This window comes from Salvia hispanica, chromosome 3, assembly GCF_029641045.1.
Source record: "Salvia hispanica isolate PSC_SH4W2 chromosome 3, Shi_PSC_v1, whole genome shotgun sequence".
Taxonomy (NCBI): Eukaryota; Viridiplantae; Streptophyta; class Magnoliopsida; order Lamiales; family Lamiaceae; genus Salvia; species Salvia hispanica.
Genome location: NC_142694.1, coordinates 22985324 through 23011666, shown reverse-complemented (window position 1 = coordinate 23011666; position 26343 = coordinate 22985324). Strand labels below are relative to the sequence as shown.

General features: G+C 36.5%; 3 protein-coding genes across 6 annotated transcripts; all 3 read left to right on the top strand.

The window, feature by feature from the left end:
• Positions 1-2744: 2744 nt before the first annotated feature.
• LOC125213820 (COP1-interacting protein 7-like) lies at positions 2745-10091 on the top strand. 4 transcript variants are annotated; one of them, XM_048114565.2, is made up of 10 exons: positions 2745-2907; positions 3064-3123; positions 3198-3377; positions 3465-3571; positions 4172-4221; positions 4322-4368; positions 4455-4607; positions 4990-5171; positions 6901-8537; positions 8744-10091. In XM_048114565.2, the coding sequence occupies exons 2-10, from the start codon at positions 3065-3067 to the stop codon at positions 9695-9697; spliced, it is 3369 nt and encodes a 1122-aa protein (XP_047970522.1). In that variant the 5' UTR covers positions 2745-2907; position 3064; the 3' UTR covers positions 9698-10091. The 4 variants fall into 4 exon arrangements, with proteins under 4 accessions (XP_047970522.1, XP_047970521.1, XP_047970523.1 ...); XM_048114564.2 differs by having other exon boundaries at positions 2745-3123; XM_048114566.2 differs by having other exon boundaries at positions 2746-3123; positions 3229-3377.
• A 4983-nt stretch (positions 10092-15074) lies between these two features.
• On the top strand, positions 15075-16487 carry LOC148930389 (Ubiquitin carboxyl-terminal hydrolase family protein). The gene has a single exon (XM_089066787.1). The coding sequence runs from the start codon at positions 15273-15275 to the stop codon at positions 16485-16487; it is 1215 nt and encodes a 404-aa protein (XP_088922913.1). The 5' UTR covers positions 15075-15272.
• Positions 16488-17323: 836 nt separating this feature from the next.
• Positions 17324-18557, top strand: LOC125210629 (uncharacterized). Its single transcript, XM_048110173.2, has 3 exons — positions 17324-17462; positions 17804-18009; positions 18099-18557. The coding sequence occupies exons 1-3, from the start codon at positions 17373-17375 to the stop codon at positions 18355-18357; spliced, it is 555 nt and encodes a 184-aa protein (XP_047966130.1). The 5' UTR covers positions 17324-17372; the 3' UTR covers positions 18358-18557.
• The last annotated feature ends 7786 nt before the right edge of the window (positions 18558-26343 follow it).

Here is a 26343-nt window from a genome sequence, read left to right as displayed (position 1 = left end):
GCTTCTATTTGTGTCCCTCATTATTAAATGGGATATCAACAATAAGGATACTTTATGAACGTAGGTGGTATAATTAGAACACAAATTAACATATTAATAGTTTTAAAAAGTATCCTTATCCTTTCTTTTAGTTGTAGTGCATGAACTTTCTAATTTTAAAATATTTAAACAACACATTACTCTTACTCATCATTTTATTTGTAATTTATATTATTACACTACACTACTAATTATGTGAAACTCACTCTCCACTAGCATTACTTAGAGCATCTCCAACAAGGAAAGGTAAATAAAAGAGGTATATCATCTATTTACCTTCTCATAAAGTGAAATATACCCTTCCAAAAAAGAACACATTCCAAAGGAAAAAAAGGTACATAGAAAAGTAAATCATGTGAAAAAAATAAAATAACAGTATAAAATGCATTAAAAACATAAAGTGTAATACATTCTCAAATACCTTCTCCGTTGGAGAATGGTTTTTCATAAAAAGAAAGCAAATAAGGTGGTTATAATACTTTACCCCTCCATACAAATCGGAAAATGTATAATACCTTCTCAAAATCTCTCCCTTTGGAGAATGATTTTTCATGGAAAAAAGGTAAACATGATAGTTATATGACTTTATCTCTCCATTTATCTCTCCTTTTGGAAATGCTCTTACACTATCATTTATCTCTCTTATTTTAGCAATTGTATATTAAAATCAATGTCGAACCAAACTTTCATACTTTTAGGGACGAAGGGAGCATGTTTTGATTTGATATTCAAGAATTATATTCATTATTTCATTTTGAGTGAACTACAAAAATGGTCCATGTACAATGAGTTTATCTCGCCCATAGTCTCTAGACTTTAAAAATATCTCCAGTAGTCCCTGGACTAAGGGTTTATTTTGAAATTGGTCATTTTGCACTGTTTTCTACAGAAAATACCCTTTTTGGGGGCTGTACAATTTGGTCTTTCCATTTTTAACCTTTATGGCAGTGCAGTAAGTTGGAAGTCTTCACTCCAATTTGTTGTGGCCTTATCTACTACAGAGGCAGTGTATTTTGCTTTAATTAAAACAATAAAGGAGGTTGTATGATTAAAGGGAATCATAGGGGATTTCGGTTTGAATCAAGAGTCATTAACTATCTTGTATGATAGCAACATTGCTATCTCTCTTGCTAAGCACCAAATACACCATGAGAGGACAAAGTACATTGATATCAGGCTATCAAAAGAGGAGAAGTCAAAGTGGAAGTAGAGATTGAGGAAAATGCTTTAACTAAACCGGTAAGTGTAGCCTCTCATTAAGGTGGAGTTGTTGGTAGGTGTGAGGCAAACAAATCGAAAACCAAATATCTGAACCGAACCAAACTGAAATTTTGAAATTCGTTTCGGTTTTTTCGATTTTTGGTTCAGTTCGATTTTAAAAATAAAAAAAATGATTTTTCGGTTCGGTCCGGTTCGGACAAAAAAAAAAACCGAAAAACTGAATTATATTTTAAATATAATATTATATGTATTTATTCTATTAATTTATATGTATTATATATATTCTATTAATTTTATCTTATATATTTATATTATATTAGTATATATAAATAAAATAAATTATATATATATATATATATATTAATATATGCTCCATATTTTTTTCGATTTTTTTATTTTATTGAAAATTTCTGTTTTTCGGTTTAATTCGGTTTTTTTAGTTCGACTTTTCGGTTTTCGATTTTTCGGTTCGGTTCGATTTTGATTGTCAAGGAAATTCGGTTTTTCGAGTTCGGTTCGGTTTGGACAACAAAACCGAACAGAAACCCGAATGCACCCCTAGTTGTTGGTATGGAAACTGCAATCAACCATTTGGTTCTCAAGCTAGAGATTATTGATGAATTGTCATCACAAAATGGCTGAAACAGAGGGATCAAGCTCAACTCATCTCAGAAGGAAACCAACGACTATTTTCAAATGTTGTTATGGCTATTGGAAATGGAGACTTAGATGCAGCGGATGAGATCTTATAATCTGGACCGTTGATCCGAGATATAAGAGGACAAACAAATTGCAGCTAAGTCAGTTTTGTCGTTTCAATCAGAGAGCGGAGCGAGAGATAGAGAGGGAGTCCAAGAAGAGATCAGAGTTTTAGTTGATCAATTCACACTGAGTTTTGCGAGCTCGTCGTTTTCCTTTTTCTTTGTATCTTCACTCCTAGAATCAATATAGCAAGAAGTACTTTCCCGTGGATGGACCTTTTTCTTTGTATCTTCACTCCCAGAATCAATAAAGCGAGAAGTACTTTCTCGTGGATGTACTTTTTAGGTCGAACCATATAAAACCTTGCGTCGTTATTCTTGTTCTTATTCTCGTTGATCACAATTTTTTCATAGAGAGAATAAGTGATTGACGTAGTATTAGTGGAGATCGGCCTACAATATTAGATAGAGACACTTAGGTGGTGTTTGGTTTCCTATATAAAATAATATCAAGATATAATCTAAGATTAAGTTAACTATGACTAATTATCCCATAATTATCCATTTATGATTGAGTTGTGGAATTAAATCTCATGAACCAAACACACTACTAATTTAATCTCGAGATACAATCTTGCAAATCGAACACCTTTATAGAATCTCAAAATCAATAATTTTTTTTGGGAATAACCAAAATGTGAAAATAAACAGAAATAGTCGTGAAAGTGGTGATGTGAATAGGTCCACTGACTGTCAAAATCTGGTGGGAGTGACAACCAAGCGAAGCAACCACCGTAATCTTCACATCATTCATCACCTGACCTCCCACATTTGGAGCCTTCAAAAGCAATATTCTCTCTCATCTCATCTTTATAAAACCATGTGAATTGACTCTCCAACGACTGCTCTTCCTAGATTGATTTTGAAACTGTCGGCCTCCTCAATTGTAGGCCCCATCAATCCCTTATTTCATCGGTTGCATGTTCCCTCCTCGCATCTGCAACCCTTCACATTCACGAATTTTGCATTTCTCGTCTTCCTTCCAAGAAACACCAATTTCTTCTTCTATTTGTTTTTTTTTCTTACTGTTTGTCATTCGCAGTATGGATTCCACTACTCTGCTCGGTTATGCTCTGTTTCAATTGACACCGACACGAACAAGGTACGCCTCTCCACATTCCACCCCCAATTATGTAAATTTCTGATGCCAATTTCCCACAATTCTCATCAATGAAGATGTGATCTCGTGATATTTGCTGGGAATAAGAGTGAGAAGATAGCATCAGGGTTGTTGGAGCCATTTCTCCGCCATTTGAAATCGGCTAAGGATCAAATTTCCAAAGGTGGATATTCGATTATGCTTAAGCCTATTTCCACAGATGCTTCTCCATGGTTCACTAAGGCCATTCTCGAAAGGTGGTCTGAGTTTATGCTGTGTTAAGTCTCTTCTGTTATGTTGTGTGTGTTACTAAATGGATTTTATTTTCTTTTTTTTGTATTAAGGTTTGTGAAGTTTGTTAGCACACCCGAGGTTCTTGAGAGAATTGTGACTATTGAGAGAGAGATAAATCAGATTGAAAGCTCAAATGAGCAAGTAAATGGACCACCAGGTATGACAAAAATGAATTGCAAATTGAGGTTTTTCTTTAGCTTTTATGATTTTAGATCGTAATGGATTAAATTTAGTAGTCAAGCTCTTAGATCCCAGTAAGTCCCTTACTGTCATGTGACTTTTAGAATCGAATCTTGTAGATTATATTTTATAGTTTTGTATGCTCAAGATGTGTGTATCCGGAGAGAGATCGAGGGAAATGTACTGGATTATAACAATCGATCTTCACAAAAAGGCTTTGTTTTGTTGTGGTTCATCTGAACTATAGACATTCACATAGGTTATTTGTAACATCGTTTTGTTTATCAATTTTTTTTTTACCTGGTCTCTGAGTAGAAAGGGGAAATATCTGAAGAATCAGCTTAATTTTGCATGAATGAGGACAAGAGTGAAATCTTAATCAGGATGATCTTTAAATTTTTTCTTCTGCAATAAGAATTACACTCTCTTACTATGTGAAGTGTCAAATATAGTCTTATAAATTTGACTAGTGGATTTCTTTTAGTCATTGACTTTCGAAATTGCAGCAATTTTCCAGATTAATATGTAAATCAATTTATATATATAACACGAGTAAACAACAATTTTGTATTCGCAGGTACTCCTACGACGGATGGAGATTTCAGATTTTCAGCTACCCCATTTAAGGTGCATCATCCTCTGTAGCCTTCTAATCTTTCCCTTGTTGTATTCAGAATGTATTTTGTAAAACATGTATTGATGATACACCATTTAACCACATCTCCAGTCCAAATCTGAAACCAACGGTGATGATGGTGGAGAAGAAAATCCAAAGTAAATGCGTTATCTTAATTTATTTATTTCTTGAACGTACAATTTCTACCAGTTGTATATTAACAATTTCCATGGGGTGTGTATAGGATTCGTCTTCAACGTGTTTTGGAATCTCGGAAGGCAATGCTCAAGAAAGAGCAAGCAATGGCTTATGCACGTGCTTTAGTGGCAGGGTTTGAGATGGATTATATATATGATCTTGTATCTTTCAGTGATGCTTTTGGAGCTCTCCGTTTAAGGTAGGATATATTCAGTGTGGATTTTTTAGGGTTGAGTGTTATGCTGGAGCCTTGTATTCTGGAGAAAAATCGTACCGTCTCACATCATGATGGTTATTGTGGATTCTAGCTATGTCGTGAAATAATCTGGCAGTAAACCTCTATTTTCGTTATTTTTCTCACTCGATGATGTTTCGAATACTTTGTGGAAGTGAACCAGAACGATTTAGAATGGATGTGGAAGTTCAGTTTAATGGTTGACGTGTCTTGTCTAAAACTTGTGTCTCCCTTACATTGACAGATACATTCACTACGACAGGCTAACTTTTAAGTTGATGTCATATTTTGGGTCATTTCCTTTTTTACTCATCCCATGGCGATGACATTACTTCTGCTGATTCAGGGAAGCGTGCATAAACTTCATGGAGCTATGCAATAAGAAGAACAGTGATAAGATTTGGTTAGATGAAGTAGCAGCAATGCAAGCATCGTATTTGGGAATGTCTGGAGCTGTATACACTGGTGAAAATAATGATTTGTATCCTACTGGGCCAGCTAAGAGCTCAGCATCCGACAGTGGCGAAGGTATACTTTCTATACTTGCTCTTTTCTGTTAATAAACATTAGTTAAGAGGTGCAGAAACCAATAGAAAATAACTTTCATCCCCCAATAGCTTGACCAATGTATTGAACAAATGATAGCATTTGCACTTCTTTAGACAGACTATGTAATACAACTCATAAACTTTGAAATGGACCTAAAATGATGATTGCAGAACAATAAAACATAGACATATGTGGAAAAGTATGTAGGCATAGTTGAGAAAAGTAATACTCCCTCCGTCCCTCAAAAATAGAATCTTTTGTAACGGCACGGGTTTTCATGCAAATTTGGTAAAGTAATAGAGAGATAGAAAGAAAAAAGTGTGTTGAATTTTCATAAAATAGAAAGTTTATATTTTTATGGGACGGACCAAAAAGAAAAGAGTTTCTATTTTTAAGGGACGGAGGGAGTAGTTAATATTTCATAACTTTTTAAACCAAGAGACCAAGCCTGATTAGGACGCATAACTGATGTGGAATACTTTTTATATAACACTTCCCCTCAAGTTAAAGCTGGTACAACTTTGATAAATGCTTAGAGTAGTTGTGGTAGTACTGGCAGTTGTAGCAGTAGTAGTAACTGTAGCAGTGGTAGTGGTAGCAGCTGTGAGGAAGTTGTAGCAGTTGTAGGGTAGTAGTAGCAGCTGTGGGGAAGTGGTAGTAGTAGAGCAGCTGCAACAATAGTAGTAGAAACAACGGTAGAAGTAGCAACAGTCGCAGCAGTAGTAGAAACATTGAATACGATAGTGGTCTCTAAATTAGGTTAGGAATTAAAATTCGGTATTGTAGATGATTTGAAGAAACCAAAAACCTAATCAGAAGTTGTAGTAGAAACCGAGCAAAGTTGGTAGCAGCGGCAACAGAACAAGACTGTCACAGCAGAGGTAAGCAGAACCGAACAAAGTCGGTAGAGTAGTTGGGGCCCTAAGCAGATCAGTAGGAGTCATAGAACTGGCAAAGTAGTAGCAGCAGAAACAGAAACTCTAATTTTGGGCATAGTAACTTCCGGTAGAGTAGAGCAACAGAACAGAACAATCTTAATTCCGGGCAGAGGTGGAAGGGAAGAGTAGTGTTGGACGTAGCGGAAACCTTAATTTCTTTTTTTTTTTTTCAGACTAAACTAGAGATGGATTCGAATCTGCTATAATACGTTGTAGAGCAATAAAACATAGAATATGTCGAAAAGTATATAGACAATTGTAGTAGGTATATTTCACATATATATAGTACAAGAGACTAAGTCTGTCTAAGGCACATAACCGATGTGTGATACGACACCCATGCACTATTTATATGGAGTACAATAATTTGCAAAAGACCATGTACCAACAACTAGTCAAGATTTGTGTTAATACCCACATTTGGAAAATCATATCCAGCCACGTATTTGTAATTTCAAAGTGTTTAGTTATCCAAGTTTTGATCCATTAAACGCTCTAACAAGAGACTTCCTCGATTTAGAGTAGTAGAATATAGAAGTTAAACATTATGAAGTGAGATCTTTTTAATCTCTATCTAAGTAAGCATGACTCAAAATTGAGAATTGTGTTATGATATCTGGCTGAGAGAGAGAGTCTAAATTTATCTTGTTATATTATTCATTTTTTTTACATCTTATGGAGTAAGCAATACAAGTAATTTTTCTCAGATTTTGGACCTTTTTTGCTATCTTGAAGTATGTATAACTGAACTGGCAATTCATTAACATAAGGCACAGAGAATGGTTTGCCAACAGAGTTTCATCTGCAACAGGCAGAAAGGACAGCTCAATCCCCGACTTGGCAAAACAATCATCCTCAATACATGCAGAATCCGATGTTTCAACGGCCCCGACCATATCCGGGGTATATCTTTCCTGGCATGCAGGTCCCTCCATCACACTATCCAAGCAATGTTTCGTCGTGGCCTGTCAATTTCCATGATTCAGGCATGTATCTTGATAGGGACATCAATGATAACAAGGGATACAGGTCCTTTAATAAGAAAAAGGAAAAGAATGTCAACCGGGCTCGTAGATACAGTACAAAAAGTGAAGGTGAAGAAATTGATCAATCAAGTTCTGGAAGTGATTCGAGCGACCAGAAAGACCATGAAGCAACTCTTTCTCCAAACGACCGGATTTATAACAAGAAGCATAGCAGAAAATCTTCAAGAAAAGTTGTTATTCGTAACATAAATTACATTGCTTCTGCCACGAAAGAAGAAAGTTGCAGTGATTCAGATAGCTCTTCTTTTGATGAAGATGAATACGTTGATGCAGACTCCATTAAACAGCAGGTAGAGGCAGCTGTTGGGTCATTGAAGAAACAGCATAAATCACCCTCCAAAAAGAATAAGGCCCGAGATGATAGCAAGAAAGCCAGCAATGAACGGGTAAGTCATTCTGAAGAAGAAAGTAAAGGGGGGAATTGGGATATTTTTCAAAACCTCCTCATGAAGGATCCAGACCCAAGTAACAACGCAAAAGGTCCGAGGGATATTCATCTTCAAGAAGAGCACTCAATTGGCAAGGGAAATTCCGATGAGAAGCTAAACAAGCCAAAGCATGCTAGTGATGATTTTCTTCTGACTGAAAGATCAAACAGAAACGGAGTTCAAGGATCAGATGGTGAGGAGATTTTCCGTGGAGCTACGAAGAGGAGTAAAGATGATGATCTGGTAATGCCATCAAGAGAAGGAGGATACGTCTCCCAAAGTTCTCATTTTGGCACTGAATTGTCCATCATTAAGACCTCGAAAGAGGAAGACTGGATTATAGGTGGCAAAAGACAGATATCTTCACATCCATGTGGGAGTATAGATCATAGTAGTTTTTGCTCCTCCACCCCTTTTCAAGATGGAGAAAATAAACGAGAAGTCATTTCAGATGATTCTTTCATTGTTCAGTCACAAACATTTGATGGTCCACTGCAACGTCAGCCAAAGGAGGACGCTTTAATGGTACCAGACATTGCCGGGTCCAATCAATCCGTGAATAGCACGCATGGTAAACTTGAAGCTGGAAGTTTCTCCGAACCTGAAGACTTCTCAATGATGTTTGGACAAAATTCTGCTTCTGAGCAAGTTGTGAATTATAGGGCTCCAAGTATGGGTTATGTGAATGATATTTCGCTGTATGAAACAGTTGGGATTCAGTCCAAAACTGAACCAAGCGTTAGCATTGATGTTACACCACTGCAAAATGATAAGTCGACCAATTCCAAGAATGGCAAGGAACTGGGAAGGAAAGTGGCTGGAAAAGAACCAAAGTCTAAAGCTTCAAAGGGTTCACTGTCAAGGAGCAAATCCGATATTCCAGTAAGGAGCAAGATATCAACAGCTGGAAGCACAAGAGGCAAATCTGATAAGGTATCATATTATAAGTAGATTTCTGCATTTCACTGTATTATAGGAATGTTTCATTTGTTTGGCACATTTCATAGGACTGATTTAATCCTGCAATATTAAATTATCATTGCATTAGGATTTAATAGCATTTTGTAGCATGATAGTGCTGTAATCACTTGGTCTTGTTTCTGTTCTATCTAATTTCTTCCCTGTTACTTTGAACTTAGGAAGAAGAGAAGAGGAAGAAGATGGAAGAATTATTGATTCAGCGTCAAAAGAGAATTGCAGAAAGAAGTGCTGCTAAGGGTATTACCCGAGAAATTCCAAAGAGGCATACAATAGAGAGTAAGAAGAGTAATGAGAAGACTGCAACAGCTGAGAATAAAACATCATGTAAACCAGTTATGAAGAGTTCCACCATTGATCGCTTATCTACTGCTCGTACAACAAACAAGCACTCGTCTACTGAATCCAGAGTTGGTCAAAACCAAAAACCAACATCTAAGGCAAAGCCCACAATGACGCCTTCCCAACTGAAAAAGACGAAGGCAACTCAGGAGCGACGGGACAAGATCAATGCTTCAGACAAGAAAACTGGTTTAAATCATTCAAAGAGTACTTCCACTGTTCAGGTAAAGGCTAGCGCAGGTGCCACTCCCATGATCGCGGATGAATCTAGAAAAGCAGAAGGGACTCAAGCTAAAAGGAGAGATAGCAATGAGATATCTGGGAGGGATACCTTGTTACATACTGTGACTTCAGTTGAGAAGATAGAATTGGCTACTCTATCCACTACAGATGCTTCAGAAGAGAAAAACTCCATTCAGATCTTACCTAGCAAAGACATGCCACTCCCTTTAAAACATTCATCCATTCTAAAGGACCAGCAACTTAATGTTGATGATGTTCATGTTGGGGTTGCACCTGAGATCGCAGTTCATCCTACAGCGGAAAATAATTTGAAATCTGCTCTATCAAACAGCAATGAAAAAGGTGCAGAGAAGAAAAAGCTCTCCTTTTCGCCTGAAATCTCAGTGATGAATATTATCTCAACTCCACCTTCCGATAGTGAAGCAAGTCCAGAACTAAACCATTCCAGAAAAAAATGGAATAATGGTGAAAGCTCTCCGAAAATCCCTAAGGGCTTCAGGAAGCTCATCTTCTTTGGTAGAAGAAGTTGATTCTTGCATGAATTTTACTTGAGAAGCCTCTACATAATGCACCATTCAAATTCTCGAGATATGGTTAGTATTTGCCTCTACGGTTGCTCCAGAAGAAGAGCATTATGAGGTGCAACGTTTGGTGTCAAGCGACGAAGGATGGTATAATTTATTGCGCAGCAAACAATAAACCATTCAGCATGGTTTTGTATAGAGAACTCATTCCAACCATTTCCGGAGGCCAGAGTTCTCTTGATTCCGTTGTGTGTCAATGATTTTGTTTCCTGAGTGTACTTGTTTGTTGTTTGATGGTTTCCTCTGTAAGTGTGATGATGTAAGGTCATGTGTTTGGTTGTAATGCACATTTTCCCTCCATTTGTAATGTATCTAAATTTATCAAATTGCTTTTTTCCTATGGACACGAACAAATCTATTTCTAAGTTTGGATTTTTATTATCACAATTCAAATTAAAATTCATGCTTTCTTAGATCTCAGAGTGATGCCGAACTCCACATATTCTCCTTGTCCACGAAAAATACTCTTATTATGAAAAATTCGTCTCTCATACTTTATCCACTTTTTCTCTTCTCTTCATACTTTACCCACTAGTTCTTCATATCTTTCTTACTTTATCTATTTTTTCTCCTTTTCTCTTACTTTACCAAATTCTGAACCCTGAACACTAAAACTCATGACGACTATCAATCAAACTATTTTTTGTGGACGGAGGGAGTATAATCTCAAATTATGCTTATTTTCCAATTTTTTCACAATGATTATAAATAAAAAGATTAAAATTATACATTTACATACTCTCTCTGTCCTACACGTGTAAAGTGTTTTGCTTCCCGTTTAAAATAACACATTTTTAAAACATACTTTCTTCGTCATACATGAATATGCACTTTTGGTTGGGCACAAGTTTTGATGTAAAATTGATAAATTAAGAGAGAAGTAGAAATAAAAAGTAATTAAAGTATTGCCAGTTATAATTTGTGAGAAGGAAGAGAGGGCATAGTATATACTCCCTCCATCCCCGAATACTTGACACGGTTTGACCCGGCACGGGTTTTAAGAAATGTAATGGAAAGTGTGTTGAAAAAGTTGGTGCGATGTGGGTCCTACTTTTAAAGTATTAGTTTTATAATAAATGTGAGTAGGAATGAGTTAGTGGAATATGAGGTCCACTACCAAAAATGGAAAAAGTGAACTGTGTCAAGTATTCGGGGACGGACCGAAATGACAAACTGTGTCAAGTATTCGGGAACGGAAGTTTATTCTCTATACTTATCTCATAAACTTATGCTACATAAAGTTACGTGTCAAAAATTAATGATTCAATAAACCGATTTAATGATTTGCTGGCTTTCAATTCCTAAATATTCTCTCGTAAATTTAATGGTTATATTCTCTACGTCCTATTCTAAGTGGAGCATTTATAATTTGGCACGAGATTTTGTTTAATGTTGTTTTATGTGTAAAGTGGAGAAAGTAAAGTAAAAGAGAGTAGAAAAAGTAGAGAGAGTAATGTTTTTATATAAGAAATGTATCATTTAGAGTGAGACATCCAGAAAAGAAAAATGTGTCACTTACACTGGGACGAAGAAAGTATATTAGGGGTGCTTAAACGGTTCCTCAGTCCTCGGTTAACTGGAACCGGGAACTGGAAAACCGGTTCCGGTTTCAACTTTTTATATAACAATGGTTCTGGTTCTAACCGGAATCAACTGGTTCCTAACCATGAATCGAATTATAATTTAATTTAATTTTTTTTATAATTTAATATACTAATAAATCTAACTTAATTGAATTGAAATAAAATAATTTGAAACATTGTTTAGTTTTAAGATTTAAATAGTATTAAATTTGTGAGCTCTGTTTTCTGAAATATTTAAACCGTGATGTTTTAAATCCACAGTTGTTTCCCAAATCCATTTTTTATGAACTAACTACGATGAGTAGAACATCATAAGTTTGTTTATAATTTTCAAAAAAACTATACAAATACAATATCATTTCATATGATAGAAATTTAACTTTATAACAAATTTATGTAACAATTCATTTAATATACGATTTTAAAATGTTTGTGAATGATTTATTAACAGTACCGCATTAAATTAAAAAGTCACAACAAGATCAATTAGTAATGGAAATTCTATTGAATATTTATTGAGAGAAAAAAAAAAAGATAAGTGGAATTCAATTTTAAAACTCCTTTGAAAAAATGCTAAATTTTATAAGTCCTTTTTTTATAAAAGAATTGCCAACATAAATTAGTCTGATCTACTACACTTGGCATAACTCTTGCCCATATATGAATATTATTGTATGGTTGATTTGGATTTTTTTTATGTATTTATTTAAATTTTTAGGTATTAATTGTTATAGATCCAATGTTGGATTATTATTTTATTAGTACTGAATTATTTAAAATTATAAATATATTTCGATTAAAATTAAACATCGGTTCAGGTTATAGTATTTATGAAAATTGAAATCGGTTAACTGGTCATGTTAGAACCGGAACCGGCCAAATTAGCAAGCCTAAAGTATATGATATCAGTAGTTGAATGTTCCCAAAATCTTAGGTCATCTCCAACCATTTACATTTAACCCAAACCCATTTTTTTAGTATATGTGACATCAAACAGTAATTCTACTCCAACCATAAACTAAAACCCAAAAGAATATTCCATATTCATAAACTTAATTGAAAATTTTCAATCTTACCTACATATTTATTTAAAGAGTGAACTACACTAAGAGCTTCTCCAATGGCGGACGTCTCGGTAGGACGTCGCCGACGTCCGACCGGACGTCCGCCGTAGTGAACGGGACGTCCGCCCACGCCTGTCCCATGTGCCCGTCCCATGTCCCTGCCCCTCACCCCTACGTCCGACCGGACGTCCGCCACTGTGGCGAAGGTCGGACGTCCGCCACTGTGGCGAAGGTCGGACGTCCGCGTTTTAAATTTTTTTTTTAAACTCTATAAATAGGGCTCGTTGAACTTCATTCCATTCACACCACTTATGTTGACAAGTTTCTCTCTCTAACCTCTTTTTTCAAGTATATCTAGAATGACGAGTAGTCGTGCGGGTGGTAGTGGCGGAGACGCTAGTGATAGTGATAATGAATTGGATCTCGCTGTGCAAGAGGCGATTGATCGATTGCTCCGGCAGAGGCAGCAACGGCGGCAGCAGGCGGCGGCGGCGGTACCTCGGCCGATCCATCGCCGACGTCATGTACCCCGGGACCACATTGCTGCACATATTCGGTAGTATGAGGACTACTTTGCTCCGCAACCACGTTTTGGGGATGCCTTATTCCGGCGACGTTTTAGGATGCATCGTCCTCTGTTTATGCATATCGTAGGTGCTTTAGAGAGAAGATACGATTTTTTCAGGATCAGAGAGGATGCGGCTGGCAAACCCGGACACACGGCAATACAGAAGTGCACTGCCGCAATAAGGCAACTGGCGTACGGAGGCCCGGCCGACATGTTCGACGAGTACCTCCACATTGGCGAGTCTTCAGCGTCGAGTGTCTGCTGAATTTTTGCGCGGGCGTTAGATCGATATTCGGGGATCAGTATCTTCGGCGTCCGAGCCCCGAAGACTGCCAGCGGCTGATAAATATGAACGGTTGGTGCACGGGTTCCCTGGGATGTTGGGCAGCATAGATTGTATGCATTGGGAGGAGGAACTGCCCCGTCACCTGGAAGGGGATACACACTTCCGGCTTCAAAGCCAAGCATCCCACGATGATCCTTGAAGCTGTAGCTGACTACCGGCTGTGGATATGGCATGCTTATATTGGAGTCGCCGAGTCGAACAACGACCTCAACGTCCTCCAGTCGTCGCCCCTGTTCAACGATCAGTGCAATGGCGTTGGTCCCGCCATCAGTTTCGTCGCCGACGACAACCAGCACAATATGGGATACTATTTGGCGGATGGGATATACCCAAACTGGCCCGTCTTTGTAAAGATGGTCAAGCATGCGGTCGGACAAAAGAAGTCCTACTTTGCGACCCGTCAGGAGGCAGTGCGCAAGGATGTTGAGCGCGCATTTGGTGTGCTCCAGAGTCGATAGGGGATGGTGAGGGATCCGGTACGGCAGTGGTATATTACCAACATCGGCGACATCATGTACGCATGTATCATTTTGCACAACATGATTGTCGAAAGTGAAGGGGACGAACTTACTCAGTGGACGAACGAAGATGATACGGGTGCCGGTCCAAGCCACGGCGTGGCCACCGCGAATGTGGGCATGGGGGTACCTCATGGAGAGGTTGAGCGGTTGCGCGCATTTGCCGACATGCGGCTAAGAGATGCCCATATTCGACTTCAGGAGGATATCGTCGAAGAGGTTTGGACGCGGAGGGGTGGACGTTGATGTGGTTGCTTTTTTTCTATCTACTATGTAATTTTTTTTTTCGAATGATGTATGTTTTTTTTTAATGAAATATTCGCATTTCCCCGTTCGTATCCGTGTCGAATTTTAATTCCGTAAATTTAATTTTATTGCGGGAAGTCCTAGTGGAAAGTCCTAGTGCAGTGGGAAGTTCTAGTGATGTGGCAGTGGAATGGGAAGGGCTAGTGATGACGTGACATGCAGTTTTGTGGAAAGTCCTAGTGGGAAGTCATAGTGGGAGGGGCGCCACCGGAGACGCTCTAATAGTCTCTGATCTTGTCAAAAAATGCATCAATGGTCTCTCTCACATGAATATAAAAATTATATTTTCTCTCTCCATTTAACACACAAAACAAAACCTTCTAAAATCTCGTGTCGTCCCACAAGTATGACATCATTTGTGGGACGGAGGGAGTATCATTTTTACAAAATGAGTGTGTAAAAGTGATCGGGACTTTTAATGGCGGACGGAGGAAGTACTCTGTAACCTAAAAAAGACTCCCTTTGTTTCTCTATAGTTGATGCAGAACTTTTCGACATGGAGTTTTAGAAATGAATGTTGGGTGTATTAAATAAATCGATAAAAAAGTAAGAGAGATGAAAGGTAGAGAGAATAAAGTATAAAGTGAATAAAGTAGAGAGAAAAAAAGTAAAAGAGAGTAAAGTAAGAAAGAGAAAAAAGTTACCATATATGGAAATGACTCAACTATAAAGAAATTTTTCAAAATGGAAAAATAACTCAACTATAGAAAAACGGAAGTAGTATAAAATGTGCACAGCCCAGGCACAACGACGCAATTATCAGGGGCGCGCTCTACCACTGAGCTAATAGCCCGTCGTGCGAGCCTCCCATTGGGGGCCCACTATGTCAAAAGCGAGAGAAACCCCATCCTCTCTTTCCATTTTTCGCCTCCATGTCCCCACACGGAAGACATGGGGACGTAACAAAGGGGATCCTATCAACTTGTTCCGAGAGCTTATTTGGGTTTCTCAATCTCTTCCTCCAGGTGAGTTTCAGAACTTATATTCCCCACTTTTCAATATCCAAAAAGAATTAACCTTGGATAAAAATATGCGTATGTGTACACTACCACTGTTCAAAAACCCAAAAAATGGGGGATTTGCAATGGGTTATGGAGCATGGTTGGAGGTGATTCTTCCCTCAATTACAGTGTAATATGAAGTGCGAGGTCCTCCAGTTGAGCGCCACCGCTCGCCGCCATCTCCACCTCCGCACCTTCATAAACGCTAGAATCAAATGGGTCCGCGATCCGTATCTCGACGCAGCCGTAGAGAGAGAAAAAAACCTCAAATCCTTACACTCACTGAAAAACCTCATCCTCTCTCACCCATCCCAATCCCTACCCCTCTCCGCCATCTCCCCTCTCAAACCCCACCTCTCCCTCCCCACCACCGCCGACAAATTCATTCAGTCCTATCCCTTCATCTTCAAAATCTTTCTCCCGCCAAATAAAACCAATCCCTTCCCCCACGTCAAGCTCACCCCCAAAGCCCTCTCCATCCACTGCGACGAGCTGCTGCACCTCAACATGTCGCGCTACCGCCTCGACCTCGCCCAGAGACTCGCCAAGCTCCTCATGATCGCGCGAGGCGGAAGGCTTCCGCTTCACTTAATCGATACGCTGACCTTCGATTTAGGATTGCCTCATGATTATCTACTCACATTGTTGCCTGAATTCCCTGATTATTTCCAGATCTGCGATTTAGGGTTTAGGGATTCGAATGGGGAAATCGTCTTCGGATTGGGGCTCCTCAACTGGAGAGACGATTTAGCCCTTTCTGAAATGGAAAAGAGGCGGGATTGTGATTTGAATGGAATGCAGATCAAGTATTCGATGAATTTACCGAAAGGATTTGATTTGCAGAAAAGAGTGGAGGACTGGGTGGAGCAACAATGGCAGCATTTACCCTACATTTCGCCGTACGAGAACGCGTTCCATCTGTCTCCGAACAGCGATCACGCGGAGAGATGGATGGTAGGCGTGATCCACGAGCTCCTGAGCTTGATGGTGACGAAGAAGACGGAGAGGGAAAATGTGTTCCGATTTGGGGAATTTCTAGGGATTGGGCGGGTGCGGGTGAAGAAGGCGCTGGTTCATTTTCCGGGGATCTTCTACGTGTCGAATAAGATCCGAACACAGACGGTGGTGTTGAGGGAGGCATATAGGAAGAAGCTGATGACGGAGAAGCATCCGTTGATGGCGATCAGGAATAGGTATATAAGTCTAATGGAGTTGGTTTTGAGAAGGGGAAGGCCGGTTAGAGGAGCAGCTGTTCGTCGGAGAGAGAGAGGGAGAACTTGCTTGAGAGTTGTCAGCAATAAGAAGGAGGATTGGAATCGATGGAGGAGAAGCGATGATGATGATGATTGATGAGCATTTTCCTTAGAGACCATAAATATAAACGTCCATTAAACGAAGTAGTGCTCACATGTAAGGTACATAGCAATAGCATATTAATACTCATTATACCTTAATGCATGTTTACAAATTTATATGATATCTTTATCAATTTAAATTTGTAAGGATAAATTACCAATTTAATGTATAAATATACTCCCTCCATCTTAATTTAGTTAAATCGTATTCTTTTTTCGGGATGTTCAAACTAGTTAGCCAACATATAAAATATCCGATCACTCTTGTTTTATTTTCTCTTATTTGTTGGCTTGCATTCCAGCAACCTTATCTTTGCCAAAATATCATGTATGCATTTTTTTGTCTCGCGAAGATTTCTCTTCAGAACTTAGAGATCGCCTAGATCATTTATCTCAAACTCCTGAAACAAATTTTCAATTCCTCAATTTCTTCCTTGTTGATAATCATATGATCAACATATATTATCAAACAAGTTATCTGATCCCTGTATTAATCAAAGTTGCTCTGCTTAAACTCATATTTCACCATTGCATAAGTGGATCTTCCAAGCCAAACTCCTACTCCTTTAGTATGGGGCTTTTTAGGAAGTGTTCCAAGAACAAAATCGTGAGTACTTAACCCAAAGTGAACAATATCATAGAATCGGGTGTATACCGTTGAATCCTTACAATAAGTATTTGTAAGTGGCTGGTAAAGAGTTGACTTATTTCTCTTCCAAACACAGTCTCTTTTAAAGTAATACTACTAGCTTCATTTCAATAGTATTAAACAAATAGTGCAATAATGACACTAACACAACTTGTTAATTTCTCAACTTTTTTTATATCAGACTACATGTAGAGAAATATCACACAGAAAGTGAGAGATCCAGATCTTTTAATGGCTTCCAAGATCTTAATTATCGTTGTCTTTATTTTCGATGTTATAGCTTTTGGTTTGGCAGTTGCTGCTGAGCAGAGAAGAAGCATTGTAAGATTCTATAATTTTAAATTGTTTTTTCCCATTATTGTTTATGTATTTTTTCTCTGAATGTTCTAAATCTGGTGACATAAATTGTTTGACCTGTTAATTTGAAAGCAAATATGTTCATGTTTATATCAACACTCATGCTCACATTCAAATGAAATTGCCTAGCATGTAAACCAAGTGTAGAGGCTCCATCAGCTTAGTTTGAAATCTTAACTTTATAATATCATAATGGAATCCTAAGTAAGTTCCAAGAATTTTAGCTTCCATGCTTTTTCAGAAAACTAAAGAGGATAAACTTCTTGGATGGCTCCTCATTGCATATATATATGGTCTCTTGACAGGGCACAATGAGGAGTGATAGTGAGGATGAATACAAATACTGTGTTTACAGCTCAGATGTTGCAACTGGTTATGGTGTTGGTGCACTTCTATTACTGATGGCAAGCCAAGTGATTATAATGGCTGCAAGTAGATGCTTCTGCTGTGGGAATCCATTGAAACCCGGAGGTTCAAGGGCTTGTGCTCTTCTTCTTTTCATTTTCTGCTGGTACACACCTCATTATATTTGCTCATTGTATGCCTGCTTAAAAAGAAAACAAGTAAAGAGTAATTGAGATTGAAGTATTGGTAATGTAGGATTACATTTCTGATTGCTGAGGCTTGCCTTCTTGCTGGTTCTGTGAGGAATGCTAAACACACCAAGTACAGGAGATTCTTCTTCAATAATGAGCCCTCTTGCGAGACTGTGAGGAAGGGAGTTTTCGCTGCAGGAGCGGCTTTCACTTTTTTCACTGCCATCGTCTCTGAATTTTACTATCTCAGTTATTCCAAGTCCCGGGGAAGTTTCAGGGCTCATGGAGGATACACCGGAGTCAGCATGGCAGCCTTTAAGTGAGTTTCACAAAAGCAGAATCTGCGGATTTGATGCATCTGTCTCTGTGTTACATACACATAACATATGTGCAACAACATTAATATTGTTCTGATTTGTTAGTCCATGTCCAATTTTTACCAAAGAGGGTGATGTTTCTTATTGTTAACTTCTGAGATCGAAATTCAATTGAGTTTGACGAGATTGATAGTTTGTGAATGAAAGAGAGATCACAAGATGAAAGCAGAAGTAATATTTTTTTTGAGAGCGAGAGAGAGAATCGATCGGATGTGTATAACAAGAACAGGGTTTCAAAACAGATATTGGAAAGCCCTTTACTAAGCCTAACGGCTAGTGCATCTATGGTTAGGATTAAAAGCTAGTTCGCTCATCCAACGGTTGCTAAATCATCTAAGTGTGCATAGTGAAAATGTTAGTAATATGGGTATTTCTATAAAATTTCTAAACTTTTATTAAATGCTGGTTTTGCTTAATATGTTTAAAAACGTCTATAAATTGTCAAACTTTTGATTTGTTAGGATTTTGCAATAAATCAATATTTTGACACTAATATCCTTAATATAAATCATAATTCACCAAGTTATATGTTAATATAGGAAAATAATTATAAAATAAGAAACTAATAGTTTCTTTGCAAATTCTATTCATAGCAATAATTTGATTTTAATTTGATATACGAAACCTAAATTTAATGAAAATCTAGAGATTTACAGGCTAGTTAATACTTCGCATAATAAATAGAGTGATTACATAATGGTTCATGGTGTTTCACTTTTGCCCAAAAAATAATCTTTGATCTTTCTAAACCAGTAATTTTGGAATTCATTGAGAGTATTCATTTTCGTATTGAAAAGAAATACCAAATTAAGATGGTAGGTATCGATGAAATAATATTTATTTAAAATACCAAACTAAGATGGTAGGTATCGATGGAATAATATTTATTTAATTTATCCATGTGTATGTTACTCCCTCTGTTCTCAAAGAGTATGAACAATGAGTTCGGCACGAGTTTTAATAAATAAGGAGAAAAGTAAGAGAGAGAGGAAGAAAGGGTAGTTGAAATAATGTTACTGGAGAGTGAGGTTCACATTATTGCAGTGATATAAGTTGTTAATAGTAATGATATAACTTGTAAATAAAATTATATGTAGTGGTAATAGGTTGTTTGACTTTTTTAAAATTAGAAATTTCATACTTTAACAGACGAAAAAGAAAATAGTTCATACTCTTTGGGGACAAAGGGAGTATTTTATTTTATAATTTGTATGCGTATCTAACTTTGATTTTATTGCATTTGCAGTGGGAATCATCAGTTGATTTAATAAAAAAATATACGATATTTAAGAAACGAATTAATCAAGAAAAGAATGTATAAACTAATTTGATAAACTGGTATAGTGAAATTTACCTTTCATATATTCATTTCTCTCACACCGGTTGTCTTTTTTTTTTTTTTGAAAAAACGCCCAAAGTGGGCGGGTCCCGCGGGGGGTTTAGGCAGACCCCCAACCTGTGAATAAATCAAAATATAACGTTCCAAAACATGATCCTAGACCAAAAGTGACTAGTATCTAAAGCAAGAACATGAAGGAGAAACAGATTGGAGCTCCCACAAGTCGGGATGCTCCATGCAATCAAAACTAAACTAGTAGCCAAATGAACAATACGAAGAAATAAACAAAGTAGAACTATCAAAAAGTCAGAATCAATCCACATCTCTGCGTCGGAAACGGAAGTTAGGATATACCAGTTGGTCCATCCTAACAAGCCTTCAGGTATCGAGGCGCAGAGACAGAATCATAATATGTCATAATTGGGGTCTGAACCCCCCTACCTGCAAGAAAGTCGGCAGCACGGTTTCCTTCTCTGTAGATGTGTGAGAATCGAACTTGCCGCTGAGATGTCATCCTCCGGATCAAAGTCATATGATATCTAAAATCAGCAGAACAAGGTCGTCCAGATGTGAGTAAAGTAACCAGAGCCGCTGAGTCAAGCTCTATCCAAATATGTGTAGCTAACTCCATGGCCATCTCTAAGCCTCGAATGAGAGCCATAAGCTCCGCCTCAAAGCTCAAAGATGCATCCATCGGAGAACAGAAGGCCCGCAGAAGGCCTCCATCAGTACCACGAACCAATCGTCCCTCTCCCGCCTCCAAAGTAGCAGAAGAAAAGGCACCTTCTGTATTTAGCTTCACCCAAGGGGCATCGGGGGGATGCCAAAGGACCATAAGTGATCGCAGAACACGCTGTCTGGGAGAAGAAGAAGGCATGAGATCCACTGATGTCGAGCAACCCCTCCAGTGTAACGGGGTGATCTTGCCGGCCAACACGAACGTATGTAGATGTTGAGTGACCTGGAAAATAACATGAGTGTGACAAAAAAGGGCGACCACGGTGCTTGCAGTCGTTCCTCTCCGTCCAAAGAAACCACACGATCAAACACGGAACAATAAAACTAATGTGCATGGCAGGAGCCCTAGAAAAAGAAGACATCCGCCAGTGACCTAGTCTAAGAGCAATATTGGTGCGCGTGTGAATCGGTGTGTGCGAGGGGGGGAACTAGGCATCGAAATACTCCCACACAGAAATTGCCGACTGACTCGAAAGAAAGACGTGACTAAAAGACTCAAAAGAAGGAGACCGACAACACTAACACCTAGACGCTAACTCAATACCCCGATGCTGCAACTTCTCATCCACCGGCAACCTACCATACAACAACCTCCAAATAAAAATCGAGATGGTGGGGGTCATCCCCTCGTTCCAAATCAGTCCCAAAATCTCATACTTCGACAGACTCGTCCAGATGCTCTCCCAGGCAGAGGTCACAGAGAACCGCCATGGCTATGCAAACTCCAATGCCTCACATCCTTCACCCCCACCTCGATCGGCATGGCTCTGATCTGATCGATCGTGTTGAGAGGTACGCCAAACCTAAAATATAAGTCATGCAGCATATCCTCATCCCAGTATGCTCATGCTAGTATGATGCAACGGCCTGAGATTGAGAAAGATCATATCTCGGGATGCACAGACTCCGGATGGAGCTAGCTCCAAGCCAGACGTCATCCCAAAAGCTGATCTTCCCCTCACCCAAGGACCAACGAATATAATCATGCATGAATGACCAAGTACGACGCAGACGACGCCAAGTAGGACTATCATGTGACCAACATGCAGATGTATGCAAATGACAAGGAAGGATACTGTACTTCTGAGTCATGAACTGGACCCAGAGAGAATCCTGCGCAAGGAGCCTCCACCACAGCTTGAACCCAAAAGCCACTGCTACTTCCCGAAACCGGCGAATACCCAAACCTCCCTCCGTCACAGGTAGGCAAATCTGTTTCCATGAAATCCAATACAACTTTCTCTTCTCCCCCCTGTACACCCCAGAAGTATCGGGCAAGAATCCACTCCAACTCATCAAGGAACCCAATCAGCGGACTCATAACCTGTAATATATATAGCGGGATAGCTGCCAGTGTGCTCTAAATATGAACAATATATAGTGCAATAATTTCATATCACATTTTTTTAATTGGTAAGTGTTATATATCGGTGGGAGAAACCGTTCTCTTATTCAATGAATAATATGATACAAAGATCACAAATTTATAGGCTAGGTATTCTCTACGTATGGTAAATCTAATTTACAATCATTGCTACTCTATCTCTGGCATAATATACTCCCATATCAATTATATATTATTCTCCCGATTTTATGTGATCTTATTCCAACACTCCTCCTCAAGCTAAATAATATGGTTCCCAGTACCTAACTTGCACAGTATTTTTCGGAATGAATTTGAATAGGTTCAATATATAAATGCATTCGTCAATGTTTTTTTTGGAAACATGCATATCTCAGTTATTACTGGTTCGAGAAGGTTCAATTTGTAAATGCATTTATCATTTTTTCAGAATGCATATCTCAATTATTATTGACATGATGTTGGTTAGATATATTTTGCGTTTATTCTTAAAAAAGGATTTTAATGATACTGAATTTTAATATGAAATTAATATTTCCCGCATCCTAAAAAATAAATACATTTGAAATAACACATGTGAGAATTAATGTATAATTGGTAAATAAGTGATATGTAGAGAAAGATAGTTAAAATAGTGTTAATGAATAATAGGATTCACATTATTATTAGTGTTTAATGTTGGGCCCTATTGGTATAAGTTGTAAATAAATTGATTTATATGCATTATGTGTTTGGGAGAACTATCCATAAATGAAAATAGAATAATTTTATGGGACAGATAAAAAAAGAAAAGAAAAGTATCATTATTTTTATAGGACGAATGGAGTAATATAAAAGGAGATAAAAATAATATTCCTTCCGTCCCACTTTAGGAGTCTCATTTGAGTTCGGCGTGAGTTTTAAGAGATGTAAAGGAAAGTTGGTGAAAAAATATAGTGGAATGTGAGTCCTACTTTTATCTATTAGTTTTATAATAAAATGTGATTAGAAAAAAGGTTAGTGGAATGTGAGGTCAATTAGCATTTATGAATATTACAACCGAGACTCCTAAAGTGGAACACCTAAAAATGATAAACCGTGACTGCTATAGTGGGACGGGGAAAGAAAATAATTATTTATAATATTATTAGTGTAGAATAAGATATAACCTAAAGTTGCAAAAAAATGAAGTAAACTACTCCCTCCGTCCCGGCTAAGATGACATATTTCTTTGCCAACATGAGATTTTAGGAGTTATTAGTTAAAGTGTTTAACTGGAGAGAGAAAAAGTGGGTATAAGTATTAAATAGAGAGAGAAAGAAAGGTGATTATTTTAATAGGAGTGGGAAAAAGTGGTTGAGTATATTAAATGGAGAGAGAAAGTTTCCAAATAAAGAATAGTATTATCTTAGTTGAGAGTCTTGAGACAAACTAAAAAGGAAAACGTGTCATTTTAAAAGGGACGGGGGAAATAATATTATAGGACTAATCAAAATAAAAAGAAGTAGATCATTTGAAAATGGAGAAAATATACTGAAACTATTTTTTTTTTCTATTTTGTTTTTTTTTGGACGCGGAAAGTTTTATTACAATGGAAATGATCAGTAAAATATCATAAAGTTCTCAAATCATTGAATTGTTCAGAATTTGCAATCAATAATTATTTTGACTTTAATATCCTTAATACTCCATCGTCCCATTAGATATAAAACATATATTTTTCGACACGAGATTTTATGTAGTGTTATTTTATGAATTAATAATAAGAGAATAAAATAAGAAAGATGAAAAAATAGTGATGATGTTATTTTCATTTCAAGAAACATTTCATTTATGGGACAGTGAATATAAATCTTAATCTACCAAGTTATATGTTAGTATTGAACTTTTGAATAGTTGTAAAATTGGAAAATACTAATAATTTGGTTGTAAAATTAAAACAAATCAATAATTTAATTTAAAATTTATATACACAACCAAATTTTAATGAAAGTATAGGGATTTGAGGGCAAATTAACCTCACCGTTTGGTACACGAAATTAGAATTGGATTTGAATTGGATTGAAATTTTACTAAATTGAATTTGAAGGAATTGAATTATGGTGCAATATAATTCCAAATCTATTGTTAGTTAAAAATAATATACTGTGTAGTGTATATAATGTGTGAAGGTGTACGATTTTCTAACTATTTTGAATTTCAATTTTCTATTTTTGAGAATTAATTCAAAGAGAAAAAATCATAGTCTCGGTATACTATATTAGAAAAAATGTGATTATTTATTGAGGGGAGTGATCAATTGCTAACTAATTAGCAATCTCAAATTAAGACTAAATTTTAGTAATTAGATTTGAAGATAAATAATGCCACATGAATTATATTTTTAATTAAGAAAATTAATAAATAAAAGTAGAGGGTATTAATGTCAATTTCCTCTTATTAAAATCATCTTAAAACTTTAAATTTACGTAACTCTCTCGATTTAAATTATTTTTTCGCAAAAAATATATCAAATTAAAGATAATTTTATAAGGATTCCAACGAGATTTCAATTGCATATGTTCCGACGACGTTCGGATGATGAAATTTGATATTTTTTATTTTAGTTTTCGTAAATGTTGATAACCAGATTTTTATCAACAAATACATCAAAAAACCTCAATAAAACCATGTAAAAATCTCAATAAATATGTGTTGATATTTTCTTGTACTAGTGTTGATATTCCTATGTCATATTGTTGATATTTGTAATACACTATGTTGATATAAAAAAAACATTCACGAAAATTATCATATGATAACATAATGACGATATTACCCTTTTGTTGATATTTTGTCTACTATTTATTGAAATTCGTAAGATTTAATCTCATCCATTCATTTAAAAATTTAAGGATGGAGATTTGGTCTTGATTTTGGATTAGGATTCTATAAGCATTAGAATATGACCCTATTTATTGAAATATCTATAATTCCCATATATATGCACAAGCTTCGTATTTATTCATATTACTTCACCACATAAATTTGTAGTATCGTATTGTATGCATCAAAATTCGGTGTTCTTAATTTTGGCTAAGCAAATATGTTACCGTATTAAGCAGTACTTCCTCCGTCCCTTTGTAGTAGACACGTTTCTTTTTTACACGAGATTTAAGAAAAGTTGTGTTAAGTGAGACAAGTAAATGAATAATAAAGTAGAAAAGGAAAAAGGTATAGAGATGAAAAGAGAATAAAGTAAGAGAGAAGAAAAGTTATTGTTTTTTGCCAAAAAAAGGAAACGACTCAGCTACAGTGGAATAACCTAAAAAAGAATACGACTTAGCTACAGAGGGACAGGGATGAAATATATTGTTACTTTTTACTTAATTTTTATAGTTAAATTACTATAAAACACTCTATAATTATATCTAATAATGTTTATTTTCTTAGTTTTATTGTTGAGGTTTCATTATTAACGTAATCTCATTTTAATTGTGTAAAAGTAAGATTGTAATCTTTAATTTGAAATTTGAATTAATATTTTAATTTCTTAAAATTGATATTAAAATATGTAATAATAAAAAGGGGTAACTGCTTTTAAAGTCACCAACTTTCCATAAATTCCAGTTTTTCCCATGAACTTTAAAAAGTTCGTGTAATGTCACGAACTTTATTGTCGGTTGTCATTTTCCCATGTCAGGTTTTCCGGTCTGATTCAAACAGTTCGTTTCCTATTAAGACAATGTCCAAATTTTTTTATCTTACTATTGTTATTTTCGTCTTTGAAATAACTTCGCGTGGGTACCTTGTACGCCTCAATCGGAACTCGGATGAAGAAGTTATGGCCATTTGATGAAGGTTGCGACCTTGTACTATCATAATGGTAATAACTTCTTCATCCGAGTTCCGATTGAGGCGTACAAGGTACCCACGCGAAGCTATTTCAAAGACGAAGATAACGATAGTAACATAAAAAAAAATTGGACATTGTCTTAATAGGAAACGAACATTTTGAATCAGACCAGAAAACCTGACATGGGAAAATGTCAACCGACAATAACGTTCATGACATTACACGAACTTTTTAAAGTTCGTAGAAAAAACCAGAATTCATGGAAAGTTGGTGACTTTAAAAACAAATTGTATAGTCATTCGTATTGTTATTTATTGTGTGCAATTCTAACAAAATTTAGTTGATGTATATATTAATAAAAAATAAAAAAACAATCCAATCAAAAAGTTAATTTTAATTTATGTATATCAATATAAAATAAAATCAGTCTCAACGAAAAATTTGGTGGTGGAATATTATAACCATTTTTGAGATAAATTAGTGTTCACGATAAAAAAAAAAAAAAAAAAAAGACATTACATGCGGTGTGCATAACCATGAGATTGTGATCAATTAATAATTAACTAATGATTTAAAATTAAGACAAAATCTTAATTATAAAATTAGGAGATTTAATTATTAAAATAATATTAAGTGAATTATATTTTAAATTTAAAAAATTATTAAAAAAACTCAAAA

Bases quoted from the DNA above. Each gene is read 5' to 3' on its own strand.
- LOC125213820 (XM_048114564.2), top strand. From the start codon at position 2,942: ATGTTCCCTCCTCGCATCTGCAACCCTTCACATTCACGAATTTTGCAT. The intron at 4,608-4,989 runs GTAGGATATATT...CTGCTGATTCAG, and splicing joins TTTGGAGCTCTCCGTTTAAG to GGAAGCGTGCATAAACTTCA. The intron at 8,538-8,743 runs GTATCATATTAT...CTTTGAACTTAG, and splicing joins CAAGAGGCAAATCTGATAAG to GAAGAAGAGAAGAGGAAGAA.
- LOC148930389 (XM_089066787.1), top strand. From the start codon at position 15,273: ATGAAGTGCGAGGTCCTCCAGTTGAGCGCCACCGCTCGCCGCCATCTC.
- LOC125210629 (XM_048110173.2), top strand. From the start codon at position 17,373: ATGGCTTCCAAGATCTTAATTATCGTTGTCTTTATTTTCGATGTTATA. The intron at 17,463-17,803 runs GTAAGATTCTAT...GTCTCTTGACAG, and splicing joins CTGAGCAGAGAAGAAGCATT to GGCACAATGAGGAGTGATAG. The intron at 18,010-18,098 runs GTACACACCTCA...TTGGTAATGTAG, and splicing joins CTTCTTTTCATTTTCTGCTG to GATTACATTTCTGATTGCTG.